The sequence below is a fragment of the Crotalus tigris genome, unplaced genomic scaffold (assembly GCF_016545835.1).
Source record: "Crotalus tigris isolate CLP2741 ecotype Arizona unplaced genomic scaffold, ASM1654583v1 scf7180000017666.27876245, whole genome shotgun sequence".
In the NCBI taxonomy this organism is placed as follows: Eukaryota; Metazoa; Chordata; class Lepidosauria; order Squamata; family Viperidae; genus Crotalus; species Crotalus tigris.
In genome coordinates this window covers 2018716-2035455 of record NW_024096551.1, presented here as the reverse complement: position 1 = coordinate 2035455, position 16740 = coordinate 2018716, and the positions used below count along the sequence as shown (strand labels likewise).

General features: G+C 38.0%; 1 protein-coding gene across 1 annotated transcript; it reads right to left on the bottom strand.

Moving 5' to 3' along the window:
- Positions 1 to 594: 594 nt before the first annotated feature.
- Positions 595 to 10776, bottom strand: LOC120304979 (C-C chemokine receptor type 1-like). Its single transcript, XM_039336187.1, has 2 exons — positions 10530 to 10776; positions 595 to 3012 (listed from the first exon to the last, which is right to left on the bottom strand). Exon 2 carries the CDS (start codon positions 2986 to 2988, stop codon positions 2038 to 2040), a length of 951 nt encoding a protein of 316 aa, XP_039192121.1. The 5' UTR covers positions 2989 to 3012; positions 10530 to 10776; the 3' UTR covers positions 595 to 2037.
- Positions 10777 to 16740: the final 5964 nt, after the last annotated feature.

Genomic DNA, 16740 nt, shown 5'->3' with positions numbered 1-16740 from the left:
CACAGTGGTCTAGTGGTTAAGATGCTGGGCTTGTCAACTGGAAGATTGGCAGTTCAAGACCAAGTACCACTTGATGGCATGAGCTCCCAGGCAATCTCCAAGAACTGGACATGATTGAACAAGGGAAAGAATTATTTAATACATGGCTAGAGAAATAAGCATATATGTTCTTGGCCTATTCATTATTATTTTTGAATAGTATCTTCCTCAAAAGCCAATTGGTCCTCTGCTCTGAAAAAGTTAAACAGCCAGTTCTAGTTCATCCCTTCAACCTCAGAGAATTAGTATATTGTAGCTCAGAGATGGGCAATCCTCGGATGACCAAAGGCTGTGCTTAACATTGGCAGAGTTGATGAGCATAAAGAAAATGGAGGCATGCCTCATATTCAGAGGTACTTTATTAATTACTTATTAATAATTATTATGTTTAGAATTTGTTTGTTGTGGAATTTATCATCTCATTTGATTATGATTTGTATTACCTATTTTAAAATGTGGAGAAATGGCTGTTAGTTTTCAGCACATGTGCATAGTTTGAGGTATTAAATGTAATGCTTCCTTTTCTATTATAAATAATAATGCCAAACAACATGGTAAAATTAAAATGAAATATAAAATTTATTCACTGAAGTGATATTTTCAGGTCAAGTAGAGAAATTTTGTGGACTCCTTCCTTTAGCCTAAACAATAAATGAAAAGCAACCAATTGTTGAAAATTACAAAGAATATTTCAGTTTATTCTATGTAATCTCTGTATGATTGTATACACAGAGAGAGGGAGAGGGAGAGGGAGGGAGGGAAAGAGAGAGAGAGATTCCTATTTTATTCCTTTTCATCAAAATGGATGCCCAGTCAACATGTTTTAATTTAAAAGTCGCATTGTGTCAGGAAATGACTATTACACAAGGAAACTTCATTGGGCGAGTTTTGATCCCTGACCCAAAACTATTCCAAAAATGCTAGTTTGAGGGAATGAAAACCTAATGAAGGTCATCCTTGGCAGAATAGGGATACTATTCTGAAGTTGGACTGCTTTCTCCATTGGATGGGAAACTAATTTTACTTACTGGCAATGAATTTTATATAATCTTATAAAGGAATAAACTTCCCCCAATATCCCATGAATTGTACAAAATCAAAACATTAATATTTCAAGAATCCAAAATATACACAAGTAATATTTTTGCACCAATATCAAACTACCGCTAAGACAATTACATTAAAATAATATTTTTAAAACTTTCCTTCCTAGTGCAGAAAAAAATTAGTTACAGGAGGAATTTCACATGTTGATGGAATATAACAATCTTAAAGGACCTTTCCCCTTACAGTGAACACTTTATATTTCCCAACATTATCATGCTACATAATCTTTGTTGCCATCCAAATTCATAGCTTAGTAATTTTCTGAAAAACAAACTTGGACTGTGTCCATCTTTTTAGAGCAATACAGGAAACCTGCAATATCAGAATAGTGTACAAATACAGCATTCATAATCCAATCTATTTCTTGATTATACAGAGGTAACTTATACAGGGGGAACTTACACTAACATACCAAAAATATTAATAAAACTACAGCCTCAGTATATTTAGAAAGAATAAAGTACTTATTTTTTCAAAAAGTGAATTGAAACTCTTTGAAGTTAAAATTATCAAATATGTTCGGCTATAAAAGATATTTTAAATGTATCTCAGATATGATATGGTATATATAATATGCTTTGCTCAAGCAAAGAATTGATTCTTTTCACTGTATGCAAAGTACTCAAGTAAATCTATAATATTTCAATTAGAACTGCATGTCATATTCATGTACTACGTAATTCGTAAATTAACATTACCAAAACATACTTCATTCAGTTCAAATCTGGTCTTCTAACACCAAAGTAGCTTTGTTAAAAGTGACTTGATCCATAAAATTAAATCATATTTTTCTCTACACATGTACTCTGTAAGATTGCTGAAACGCCTTCATTTCTGATAGAATGTCAGTATATGAAACCTGTCCAGAGAATCATCACACATATATGAATTTCATGGATGGAAAAAGCTGATAACGTATTTTTTAAACTTCTTACTAGCAAAAGCATAAATCAAAGGATTAATACAGCAATGAGCTACTGCAACTGTTTCAGTCAGTTGCAATGCTGCATTCATTCTCTTTAAATTGTCACAGCTGTCAGCAAAAAATGAAGTGTGAAATAACTGAAGCAGATAAAAAATGTTGTTCGGGGCCCAGAAGAGGAAGTAAGTAACCATGATGATAAAAATAAGCCAGGCTGTTTTGTTCTTCTTCGCATTCCTGGATTTCAACAGGGCATTTAAGATGCGTATATAGCAGAAAGTCATAATCATCATTGGAAAAATCAGACCTATAAAGAACATTTTCAGTATAAAAAATTTGTTCCATGCAAAATGATTTTCATGTGGAAAATTATAAGTGCAAGATTTCTTATAGTTTTCCACCTGTAATCGCCAAAAAATAAATCCTGGTGAAGAGACTAAAATTGCCAGGCCCCATGTATGAATGCTTGTAATGATACCATAGCGTATGGTCTGGGATTTTAATGCAGATGCTGAATAAATGATATCTAAATATCGATCAATGGTCAAGAGGACAATGAAAAAACTTTTACTGTAGAAGCATAAAAAAAAGATCCCAGCATAAATTTTGCATATTGTGTCTCCAAATATCCAGTCATGTATTGAATAATAAATCCGAAAGGGAAGTGAAAAAATGAAAAGCAGATCAGAGATGGCTAAATTTAACAGATATATATCAGTCATGACCTTAATCTTCTTATATTTGATGAGGACGAGTACAACCAGCACATTGCCTACAAGGCCAAAGATGAATACCAAAGAATAAAATGTTGGCAGGACATTAGAAACAAATGTTTGCAAACCCACAGAGTGACATGGTGTTACTGCACCATCGTAGTCAAATTCAGTGATGGGAAATGCTTCATCAGTTATTCCATTCATTGGCGTACTACTTGTTCCCTGTAACTGAAAAAAAATGTTATATACATGTTAAAAAGAACAAAATATTTATCATTGCCACAAGCAAATGACAATAAGGATACAGTAATTTCTAATTACAAGAAAACAGATTGAACCAACATAGGAAAAAACAATCAAGAAATACAAAGTAGTTTTTAGTGTTCAACTGCATAACTTTAAGGTACCACGTAACTGACTTACTGAAGATCTGTTACAGCTGCTATTAGATTAAACTATTAAACCAAAAAAAAATACTATATTTGTGGAGAAAAATTAAAACTCTATTTCTACTAATTTATCTGTAATAGCTAACTAAGGTATGTAGGAAGCACATCACAATAGTAATGGGGGATTTTAACTACCCTGACATCAACTGGGAGACAAATTCTGCACCAAGTGGAAGATCAAACAGATTCCTGACAAACCTAGCAGACAACTTTGTCTCCCAAAAAATAGAGAAGGGAACTAGGGGATTAGCCATTCTGGATCTAATTCTCACTAACAGAGATGAAATGATAGAAGGTGTTGAAGCCACAGAACCTTGGGAAGAAGTGATCATGCAATATTGTAATTCAACAATGTGGAAGCACAAGCAATAGAACACAGACAAACTGGAGTCTTAGACTTTAAAAGAGCCAATTTCAATAAACTTAGGGAGCGCTTGCGAAGGATTCCATGGATGAGAATCCTCAAGGGGAAAACAACTCAAGAAGCTTGGGAAATTTTGAAAAGTGAGATAATAAAAGCACAGTTTAGCACAATACCAACAAAGAGGAAAAATAACAGCTCTCAAAAGAAACCAGCATAAAGAACTCTCTGATAAATTGAAAGATAAAAAAGGACAAGTATAAAAAGTGGAAAGAGGGGCACATAACTAAATTAGAATATCAGCAAATAGCCAGAGCCGGCAAAGATGAAGTGAGGAAAGCTAAGGCTCAAAATGAACTAAGGCTTGCGACCAAAGTAAAAAATAACAAAAAAAGCTTCTTTCAACATGTAAAAAAACAAGAAAAAGATGAAAGAAATGATTGGTCCATTAGTAGGTGAAAGTGGCAAGAAGCTAACAAGCAACAGGGAGAAAGCAGAACTATTTAACTTGTTTTTTTGCATCTGTCTTTACACAAAGGGAAAAAATAGACCAACCTATCAAAAATAGTGCCATAAAAAACAGAATAGAAACACAAGTTAAGATAGGCAAGAAAATGGTAAGTGAGCACCTGTCCAGCCTAGATGAGTTCAGATCACCAGGACTAGATGGATTACACCCCAAGGTTCTCGAGGAACTGGCAGATGTGATCTCAGAACCACTGAACTATATTTTTCAAAGATCCTGGAACATTGGGGAACTACCAGAGGACTGGAAAAGAGCTGATGTAGTTCCCATCTTCAAAAAAGGAAAAAAATGGATCCAGGAAATTACAGACCTATCAGTCTGACCTCAATACCTGGGAAGATTCTGGAAAAGATATCAGCGAACACCTAGAGGCAAACAAAATCATTGCCAAAAGCCAACATGACTTTGTAAAAAACAAATCATGACAGACAAATCTTATTGCTTTCTTTGACCAAGTGACAAAATTAGTGGAGCAGAGGAATGCTGTGGATATAATTTACTTGGACTTCAGTAAGGCATTTGATAAAGGAGATCACAACCTACTACTTGATAAGATAGAAAAATGTGGGTTAGACAGCATCACCACCAGATGGATTCGTAGCTGGCTGACTGGCCGCACTCAGCATGTGGTCATCAATAGAACTGCATCTACATGGAGGGAAGTGTGTAGTGGGGTGCCCCAGGGCTCTGTTCTGGGCCCAGTGCTCTTTAACATCTTCATCAACGATTTGGACGAGGGGATAGATGGGGAATTCATCAAATTTGCAGACGACACCAAGCTGGCAGGAATAGCCAACACTCCAGAAGACAGGCTTAAGATACAGGAGGATCTGGACAGACTTGAACACGGGGCGCTATCTAACAAAATGAAATTCAGTGGTGCAAAAAGTAAGGTTCTACATTTAGGCAAGAAAAACCAAATGTACAGGTATAGTATAAGAGGTACTTTGCTCAATAGTAGTAAGTGTGAGAGGGATCTTGAGTCCTAGTGGACAATCACTTAAAAATGAGCCAGCAGTGTGCTGTCGCAGCCAAAAAAGCCAACAGAGTGCTAGGCTGCATTAACAGAGGGATAGAATCAAGATCACATGAAGTATTAATACCATTTTACAATGCCTTGGTAAGGCCACATTTGGAATACTGCATCCAGTTTTGGTCACCACAATGTAAAAAAGATGTTGAGACTCTAGAAAGAGTACAGAGAAGAGCAACAAAAATGATTAGGGGACTGGAGGCTAAAACATATAAGGAATGGTTGCTGGAATTGGGTATGTCTAATTTAATGAAGAGAAGGACGAGGGGGGACATGATAGCAGTGTTCCAATATCTCAGGGGCTGCCACAAAGAAGAGGAAGTCAAGCTATTTTCCAAAGCGCCTGAAGGCAGGACAAGAACGGATGGAAACTAATCAAGGAGAGAAGCAACTTAGAACTAAGGAGAAACTTCCTGACAGAACAATTAACCAGTGGAACAACGTGCTCATATAAAAGTTTTCAAGTAACAAATATGTCGCAATGAATTTTTGTCTTCCAAAACCTTGGATCATCCAGAATTGTGATCACAACCAAAAGTTGTATTCGACCTTACTGAATACCATTTAGTCAATACGATGCTCAGATTTTGTTTTCATTCAGATTTGAATGTTTGGAAGAGGGCCACTTTTGGACCTTTAAAAGACTTTCTACCATTTAAAACTGAAACATCAGGCAAATGAGGATCCAAGTGTAGATTTATTTTTCCATAGCTACAAGACGATACAATTTTAGAGGCAATGTTAGACATTCTGGTTTGTTTGAACAATTGTGTTCTGAATTTCTGTTTATTTTTCATTGCCTTTATTATGAAGTGAAATCACATAGAAATCATATATCAGAGCTTCACTTTCTGTAACACAGCTACAGTGTTTATTCTCCATGATTCATGAGTGATTCATGAACATCTACACTTCTCCCAAATCAAAAATGCTGAGATCAAGAAGTGAAAATCAGTTTGTATTGTCCCAATATCCTCATTCCATTCTTTTTACTTTGAATTAAAAAACTAAAGATCGGTAGAAATAAAGGTTCATTGTAATTAATGCAAAATCCATGTTTGAGAGATATGTTGATAGAGCTAAGAAAAATATCCCAAAGTTGCAAGTAAGTTTTTGAGTTTTCAAAATTGTTCTTTAGGAGTAGAAATTACAAATCATTGATGATTTGCATACTTCATAATAAAACATCTCTATTTTTTTAACTTAATGTTTTGCCCTATCTCTTGTCACCCATATGTTATGGGCAGTATTGGGCAGCTATATACTGTATACCATATAAAACAGATTCCGCATTTTTTCATCATAGAATAAAATAGTTACCCTTATTTGAAGTAGTCTATGGAGAGACACATTGTTATATAAATAATGTAAGAAAGAATCATCATAATTATGTATTTTCATACACATATTTAACCTTCAATATTATTCACCTAACAACAGTATGAGACATTTTTCAATGGGATCTTTTACTACTCTTAGATCTATGAGAAGGGCATATCCACTTGGCATTAATTAATTGAAGAAAATAGTCTCAAAGTCTTGTATTTGTGTGCTCTCTGAGAAACAAAACAGAACAACATCATCTGAAGGGAAGAACAGAGTTTAAAAAAGAAGCATGGGAACTGGAGACATTAACAAAAATCTTCATATTGATAGTACAAGTGTACTGAAGAAAAACAGTAGAGGGGAAGAACTTAAAATTGAATGTAATTGTAGAAACATTTTGTGAAGAGTCTCAGATTTTATAGTTACTGAAAATGCAGAAAAGTATTTTGCAATTTCACCCTACCAGCAGAATTGTAGTTCCTACATACAGTTCTGTGAAGAAATACTAGCTCTGTGAAGGAACTATCAGTTTCTAAGTGACCCATTTCTGTAATCAAATCAAAAACTGAACAAGCAGAAATAGGAACACTGCAAAATCTGATTCATAATTGAGTCATCGAAAAGGGGAACTGAAGAAAAGGAAGTGTCTCCCCTCCCCTCCCTCCCCACCTGTCTCCTTCCTTCCTAGACACAGAAGAGCGACACTGCCAGCTAAAAAGAGAATACACTATGGCATCCATACCTCTTCATTATCCCTTTGCCATTGTTTCAGCGGTGACAACTATTCTAGATCTCTCAGAAACATGCGACTCTTGGAAAGAAGAACCAATGATAGGTGGCATTGTTAGGAATAAGAGTGTAAGATCCCCCAAAAGCAATACCCCGGTTCATAGTATGTTTAGGTGTGCTTCATGTATGTGTTTCACTTTGAGAGCGGGCAACTAAATTTCATTTTTGATGTGTGCTGTTGGGCCCACAGTAAAAAAATGACAATAAAGGTTATCTCATCTCATCTTATCTTATCAATTAGAGCAGTGGTTCTTAACCGGGGCGATATCATTTTTCAGGGGGGCGATGGAACGAAAATGGGCGACACAGGAGCGAAGGAATGAAAGGGGGGCAATATGGGGGCGATGGAGTGAGAAGTTTTGGGGACACTTTTGAGCCTTCCCCTGCAGCTCTGAGCCTCCTCCGCCATTTGCAGAGAGAGACAGAGAGAGGCCCTTGTGCTTCTCTCTCTCTCTCTCATGTGGACTTGCATCCATGCAGGGCTCCTGATTGGCCCTGCACCCGGGTACCCCGCCCCCTGGGAGAAACATGGCCAGGAAGTCCCTTTCCCTGGGTGGCCCCGTCCGAAGTGCATGTGGCCAGGGAACCACGCGGGGAAGCCCCAGGATCCCCACTGGGAGCAGCCTGCCAGAGCCTCAGCTGATCAGGCCAGCTTTCCCACAAGCTGTGGCCCTGAGGGAGAACAGCCCCTGCGATCCCCAGCTGTGGGACCATTGGCCCAGCTAGCTGGGAAGGCGCGCCAGAGTCCCGGCTACTTTGTCGGCGAAGAATGTGGGGTGAGCAGAAGATGGGGGGGGAGAAAGGGAGGGGGAGGCAATTTCCAACCAGCAGCAAAAGAGCCCTGGCTGGACCTGCGGGAACACTTCCTCCTGGGCCCGGCTCTGGCTTCCTTCCCCTCCTCCTCCTCCTCTTCTTTCTCCTGCTGCCTCCCAGGCAGCAGTCCCGGCTAGGCCGGTGGCCAGCAGGGGCATTGCTCGCTGAGCAATGCTGGTGGGTCACGGATCGCCGGGAGCACCATGTGGTGTGGCCCAGCTCCTCCAACATGATGGACCTACCAGCAGCACGGGAGGCTCCAGTGTTGGTCCTGGCGGGAAGCGGATCATTGCCCCCGTTCTGACCGAGGACGCCAGAAGCATGGGAGAAGGTTTGGCGATGCAGCTGATGGGGGGCATTCTGCAGATGCCCCGCGACTTAAGCCCGGGGGCACTGGCGGTGCAAGGGGAAGCTTGGCAATGCAGCTGATGGGCAGGGCATTCCGCAGATGCCCCGTGGCCCCAACTTGAGCCCAGGGATGCCAGCAGCACATGGGATGGCCTGCCAATATGACCGTGAGCCAGGGCGTCCCCGCAGGCCCAGCAGGCAGTGGAGTTGGGTGCCTCCAGCGGTGACAGGGGGTCTTCTGCTGCCTCCTGCCCCACTCCCCGCTCCTTCGGCACCCTCTGCCTTTCGTTCTCTCTCTCTTTCTCTCTCTCTCTCTCTCTCTCTCTCTCTCTCTCCTCACCTGAAGAAAGAAGGGGGAAGGGAGGGAGAGGAAAGAGAGAGGGAGAGGGGAAAGAGAAAAAGAGAGAGAGAAAGAGAGAGAGAAGAGAGAGAGAGAGGAAGCGCAAGTGCTTCTCTCTCCATCTCTCTCTCACACACACATACTGAGCGGGGAAGAGGACTGGCAACCAAAGGCAGAAAGAGGGAGAGAGAGGGAGGGAAGGAGAGAAGGAGACCCTTTTGACATCTAAAATGAAGATAACACTGAAGGTGTATATGTATTTTGTTTTCAGTGGTCATTACATTTAAGTGTCTTGAATAAATAAGATAATAATGAAATACATGTATCACGAAGTTTGGGAATAAAGTGACAGGTGGCACTTTATGGGAAAAAGTCTGGAAATAAATTATTTGCATCATATGTCCTGATGACAATTTTAAAGAAAACAAAAAAAGAGTTTGCATAAATTGAAGAATTATTTCCTATGTTGTGATTGAGAGGTTATGTTGGGGGAGGGGGCGATGACAACTTCCTCATTGGCTCAAGGGGGTGATTCGTTCAAAAAGGTTAAGAACCACGGAATTAGAGGACTTGAAAGGCATTAGTACTGTTATCTGAGATAACAATTTCAGTAAATAAATCCAACTGCCAACAATAATTTGCTAAAAGGAATAGAATAAGGAGATGAATGTCTGTATAGAATCAATAATAAAAAAAGAACATGACTTTTAATTTGAGTATCATCACTGCATGAGTATTATCTCACCTCATGGCAATTTTCTTTAATTTCTCTTCTGTGACTGATGTTGAAACATTAAAATATTATATTGGAAAAAATGTACGAAACCTAAAAAAAACCATTCTTCAGTATTATTCATTTCTTACATAGGAACTGCATTGAATTCACTGTAGGCAATGTATAATTAACATGTATTCACTTTTCTACCCTAAATATATATACAGATCTAAGTTTTACATTATTACAAACAAATGTTTATTCATAAAAATAAATATTTATTCTTCTAAGATTTTGGGAAGGTAGAATGACTGCCAACATGTATCTAAAATAAAGAAATTAATAAAGCAGATTTCTCTTTTAATTGTTATGTTAGAAAACAGTGGAGGTCTACTGAGGGCACGTAATAGTTTTATTATATAAAAATCTCTGAAAAATAATCACAGTGGCCAACAGATACCTTTTTTTCTTCCTTCCTAGATTGTTGCTGTTTTTAAAAATTAATATTCCCCTTTTAGCATTACCTTCTATAATTATCTTCTTTGGGACATTTTGTATTGCAAAACTGAACACATTTAATCATACTTGTTTTCTATATTTCTGTAGCATAAAAAACTTTCCTCCTAATGGAAAACAAGTAAATAAGGATATTCTTTTGATCATGGATACTGGATGTTTCATAACAATTAAAAGTACTTGCTCACTTTTAATAAGATGATAAATATATTTCCCTGTCCCCCACACTTTTTTGGAAAGAGAATCAAAAATTTAAAATATTCATACAAACAGAGGGCAAATAGAGTATATTTAAATTTCACATTTCCAATTGTTTTTAGTAAACAATATAAACTCCAATATAATTTCCAATATAAATTGGAAATATTTGATAGTTCATTAATCTTTGATATTGAAACATTATGATATGTAATAATTACACTTTTTGTGTTAATAGGTAACATTACAGGATTAGAAGTCAGTGCAATATTTGTATTTGGAAATTTTGCCTTATATCCACAGAAAACATTCCTAATTTAAATTGACTCACCAGTTTACAAACTTGAAAGCATCATCTTTTTTCCAGACACAGTAAAAATTTAAAATAATGTACTTAAGCAAAAGCAATCTTTTTTTATGAAGAATTGTTCAAATTCTGAAAAACTGTTAGTCAACAGATTTTGTCGTTTTTTTAAAAAGTCCAAAACCACTTTTCTTCTTTTAAAAATAATCCTTTGGCATTTTCCTTAAGTTTCTTGATTAAAGCCAGTGACTTTATTATATACATGCAGTGCAAATTGTCAAAACATTTCCAAGTCAGTATTTTATCTTTCACTGCACATTTGACTTATCAGTATGTATAACACCTGATAATTTTCAGACAGTAAATAAGCTGGGAAAATTTCAGTTCTGCGGATTATTGATAGTGATGTCACAATTTAAGAGTCATAATTAAATTGTGATAATTAACTTGCTTTTATGTAACTTACAGAGCTGGATAGATCTTCAGCAACTTTGAAAACTGGGTTAATGTACCGCAGTTTATATAAAGCAAGATACACTGCATACGAAAGAGAATCTTTGATCGTATGATTCGTATCTCGGCTAGCATGCTAGCTATATTCCTTTGACAAGATACTTTATCAATGCCACATCAATGTACCAATATAATAGAAAAGGAGAATTAAAATGAATTGAAATGCTTCAAATTAAATCACACCAACATGGTTCAAAGGCATTTTGTAGCATCTTGAGAAATAACTAACAGTGTGCAAAGACCATTTGATCTTATATGAGTTTTGAAAATTATCCAGTCTACTCCATAATGATTTGGATATAATTTGTAGCCTGGATCTGAAGTGAAATTTGAGAAAACCTGTAATCAAACGTGAAAAAAAACATAACATTTTGATTTCTCAGCATAATAAATCAGATTTTAGAGGGGAATAGAGTACACTAAATTTATAATGTTGGTGCAAAGAGGTTAGGCTTAAGATAATTTTCATTTTTGACAGTCTGAAATTTTGTTTTGTGATATAATGTGATGAAGCATGCAGCAATAATATGTTCCACAGGGAATTCAGTTTAAATGATTGAATAAATGATTAGGTAATAATAAAATCAATTTTCATCAAAGCCAGATTAGCTATGACAAATCAGAAAAGACAAACGCATAGCTGTTTAGAATTAAAAGAAAGAACAATAAACAGTAGCTCAAAAATGGCACTTTGATCACTCTGAATGCAGGACAGATATATCCATCACTGATACCTAATTTTTCGCTCCACTCCCCCACCATTTTAATTTTATATATACAGTAAAAAGTATTGTTTTCTGCAGAAATTCACAGATGCATAATAGCATCAAACTGAGATCCAGAATAACAAAAAAATGCAACTAAATTTATCATCTCAATACATAAGGCCTCTGATAGCATCAGATGACTGGTAAATATTATGGTACTGTTTTCTGACAATAATAAACAAGTGAGGTGGCTTCATAAGATGTGGAAAAAATTGTACTAAAATTGGTATAGTATAGTTATTTTTTTGGAATAATTATAACAAACATGGATTTCCAGCCATTTTTATTTTTTGGACAAGAATTACTATTACAATTATAATCCTTTTATTTAGACAATCACTAATGGGATTACATTTCATTATGTTCTTTAATATTAAATATTTAATGTTTAATTGGAATGTTTAATTATACAGATTTATGAAATTTGTCAAAACACAGGTTCCCAGTTACTTTCCAGGTGCAATTCAATGTGCTCACTATCATTTTAAAAGCCGTACATGGCATGGGGCTAGGTTATTTGCCATACTACCTCTCCCTCAAGGTATCTGCCTTTCCTTTTAGGTTAGATAATGTGAGTGTATTCCAGTTGCCCACTCTTACATTTGCACCTGATAATACTAAAAGGCATATCTTCCTGGTGGCTACCCCAAATCTTTGGAATGGTGTCCCATCTGAGATCTAAGGGATCCTACACTTTTAGCCTTCTGGAGAGTTAGAAGACCTTGCTTTTCTCTGAAGCATTGGGCTAGGATGGGTTGAGTTGGGAAGCCATTGATCTGGCACCTGGGAGGAAAGGGTAGTTAGGTTTTTAGTTGTGTTTTAAAAGATTGTTTTGAACTATTTAGAATCAGTGTATAAAATAGACAGTTGTAAATGTTTTGTAAATAAATAAATACATCAAATGGCAAAAGAATATAATAAATATTATGGATATATAAGAACTTGGAATAAATCTAATATTTTGTAAATTGTCAATAAGGTATCTATATATTAAGATTCATCTTAATCTATGAAATTATTCCTTGAAAAAACATCTTGTTTAAAAGATATAAATATGTAATTCTGTATAGCTGAAGTAAAGAAAATACCAAGTGTAGAAAAAAATACTCAACAATTTATGGCGAAAAACAAATATATTATGGCTTCAACATTTACATATTCTTTTCATCCTGATTATCATTTTTCCCAAATAAACCAAACAAGATGCATAACTAGATGAACTAATTCTATTTTACGATAAGGCTACATTAAGAAATCTTGTTGTCTGAAAGTACAAACTTCCTGTCACTGCTTTTAACCATATGAAAGTTAGGAAAGTTCTTCCTCATTCTTTTCAATAACCATTAAACCACTGACAGCTCTTGCCTCTCTTGTCTGATTATCTTTTTCCCTCATTCCCCCAAATCATTCCTACATTCCAATTCACTAGGTCAGGATTATGCTCTCTGAAACCTAAATCAGAAGTGCCTTGTGCTGAGCCTGAATTATCACTTTCAGATGCTTGGCTGTCTGTTAATCCCTCAACTACGGCTTAGAGCAGTGATGGTGAACATTTTAGAGACCGAGTGCCCAAACTGCAACCCAAAACCCACTTATTTATCACCGTGTGCCAGGTGGGCATGGCCTACTGGATGGGCATGGCTGTGGTGGTCATGGCAGATTGGGTAGGTGTGGCCAAGGTGGTCGTGATCACCTCAATGTTGCTCATGGGGAGGGATGCCTATGGGGGCCAGGCAGGATTGGGGGAGATCCAGAGGGTCTCTGGCAGGTGGGACAGTGGACAGGAGGCTCGTCCTGGGGGGGGTGAGGCGAGGCAGGGTGGGTGTCATTGTCACAGGGCAAGGCAAGGCAGGGGCCAGGGCCGCTGCTGCCTGACACCATCGGCCCCTGCACACAGAAGCCAGCAAGCGCATGGGTGCTGGGATGCATCCAGCCATGTGGGACCTCGGTGAGTTAGCGGGTGGCTGGTTGAAGAGGGATGGTTGCCATCTCTGGGGCATGGCGTACGTGCCCACAGAGGAGGCTCTGAGTGCCGCCTCTGGCAAGCGTGGCTTAGAGCAGTGGTTCTCAACCTGTGGGTCGGGACCCCATTTGGGGTCGAACGACCATTTCACGGGGGTCGCCAAACAATGCAGTCCGCCATTTTTTCCCCCTTTTCCTTAGCTGTGCTACTCCCTTTTATTCTATTGGCTTTTGAAAGCCAATAGAATAGACTCTCTTGAATAGAGTCTAATTCTATTGGCTTTCAAAAGCCAATAGGAATTGTCCAGGCTGTCTCTGCCCTGATGAGCCTGTCAAAAGTCCCATTCTGCAAACAGTGCTGCACCAGTTGAGTAGTCCTCGACTTACGACCGGGTGAGTAGTCCTCAACTTACGACCGGTTGGGGGTCACGGCATTAAAAAGGTTGAGAACCAGTGGCTTAGAGTCTGAGCAGCCTCCTCTTTGCTCTGAATATCAGAAGTGTCCACAACAAGATTCCCTCACAGAGTGAACAAAAGTGGGGGAGGGAGCCACCTTTCAATATTCTCTTCAAATATCACTGATGGCTCACCTATTCTGCCTTTGGAGTGTAACAATTCAAAAACAGATACAATCTTGTGACTGATTCTTTTAAGTGGCAGATTAGTGAAGATTGAATTAATGAAATGGCTATATGAAATTAAATAATTTTATTCCATTTATCATGCTGATCTGATCTCCTGTGCTCATCTTTTCCATAATGTATACTAACCTAAGCACATAGCCTCCTTTTAACATAAGAGCAACACATTTTGTATCTGGCATTAAGTTCTGGAAAGATATATATAGCTTGTAAAACCCTCCCACATCATTCTGTGATGGAAAGAAGAAAAAATGGCAGTTGCTTTCCTTGCACAGGTGGGAGAGCTTTAGTAAGTGCAGTCTGGATATAACACATAGTTATCATTTTTGCCAAAGTAGAAAAAGAGGTAACAACTGGTTCCTTTTCAGCTGGTTTATGCAAAATGGACAAGCAGGTGAAGGCTGCCACTCAGAACAGTCTTGGTTGCTGGTTCTCTGAATCCATGGAGTGATTGGTGAAGTTAGATAACCGGAAGTTATAAAGATGTAATGGTATAATCAGTGCTTTTTTTGTAAAAAAAAAAAAAAAAGGTGCCGGAACTCACACATGTCATATAACCTGCCTTGCCTATCCTACAAGGTTCCATCCAATAAAGGTGCCGGAACTCCGTTCTGGGCGTTCTATGACAAAAAAAGCCCTGGGTATAATAATAATAATAATAATCCCCCAGTGAGGCACTACCTTGACGTGGTTGTGGGGCTTGTGTACTCTGAGGAAGATGAGAGCTATGCCAGAGGTTCAACCATACTGGATAGGTCTCATCAGAGGAGTCAGACAAAGAGTGTCTCTCCCATAAAAAATATGGTGAGACGTAAATTGCAGAATGCCATACCGGCTCGGACGTCGCCCGGGTTAACAAGGTCCGCGCTAGATATTGGAGTTCCTGGATATCTGGTGAAAAATGGGTTACAGGACTCAGGACTGTTGGCTGAGCAACCAGGGCCAGCAGCTGCAGAACTACTGGAAGAAAAGATGTTTACCCGTCGCAGATACACAGTGATTGAAAACAAAGAAATAATGATCTGTTACTACAGATCAAGTCCAACAAGAAGAGGATATCTAAAATGAATGTACCAGTTCTGGAAAGAACAACATCCAGAATCAGAAATAACAGAACAGAGACTAGCAGATCAACGCCGATTTATAACACAAAATAAAGTATTAAAACACAGAAACAGAATTGGACGAACTGCAAAGGTTTACCCAGGGCAAAGAAATCAAAGCCTTACCAGAAGTAATTCAGAATGTAGAGGCAAACTAGGGGGAGTTGGCAGTGAAGGAATCCAGCAGAGATATACAACTGTTCTCATTTGGAAACCAGGCACCTCTTCCTCAGGAAGAACAAAACCCTCTAACTAAAGAAATAGAAGAATTGAAACAAAGAATAACTGAGCATCTAGAACAGCACAAAAACAACAGAATAAGGCTACCTGCATTGAAGCTTGTTCCAAAGAAACAGCTAGCACAAGCATTAAAAGATGCAAATACTGCAATATCAAGTATAAGCACCAATTCACTGCAAGAAACAAACCAACTAATGTACAGCACAGCTGCAGTTATAACAGAATACCTGGGATGCAAAATCAACAAAAAAGAAAAACAAACAAACAGTGCACCAGAAAAATGGAAGGTTAGACTAGAAAATAAGATCAGCAAGTTAAGATCACATGCAAGCAAGCTAGAACAGATGAAAGAAAAGAAGCTGAAGAACAAGAAGACCAAAGAATACCTAATCAAGAAATACCACTTAGAAACAAGGAAGATCAAGGAAGCACTGGAAATAATAAAGCAACAAATAACAGCTATAGCCAGGAAAATCAGTAGATATGAAGCTCGAATTGCAAACTATAGGCAGAACCTCCAATTTCAATCCAATCAGAAACGTTTCTACCAATCCATCAATGGAGAAACTGCAAAGAATCAGTCAGTACCTGACAAGGAAGAAACAGTGCAGTTCTGGAAGCAGATATGGGATAACCCAAAGAAATACAACAAGGATGCGGCTTGGTTAAAAGAGGTGGATGCAAATAAAACAGAAGTTGAAATGAAAGAACTAGTAATAACAACAAAAATGGTAGAAAAAAGAGCAAAGAAAATCAAAAATTGGTCAGCACCAGGTGAAGATGAACTGCATGGGTTTTGGTTGAAACATCTAACTGTTATACACCCACTCATTGCCAAACAGTTCAACAATATACTACAAGGAGGAGAAATTGAAAAGTGGCTAACAACTGGGAAAACCTACCTAATAATGAAAAATCCAGCAAAAGGGGCAACACCAGGTAACTACAGGCCAATTACCTGCTTACCAACAACTTTCAAATTACTAACTGGTGTAGTAGCTGATGCAGTACA

Excerpts from the sequence above, each read along its gene's own strand:
- LOC120304979 (XM_039336187.1), bottom strand. The coding sequence starts at position 2,988 with ATGAATGGAATAACTGATGAAGCATTTCCCATCACTGAATTTGACTAC.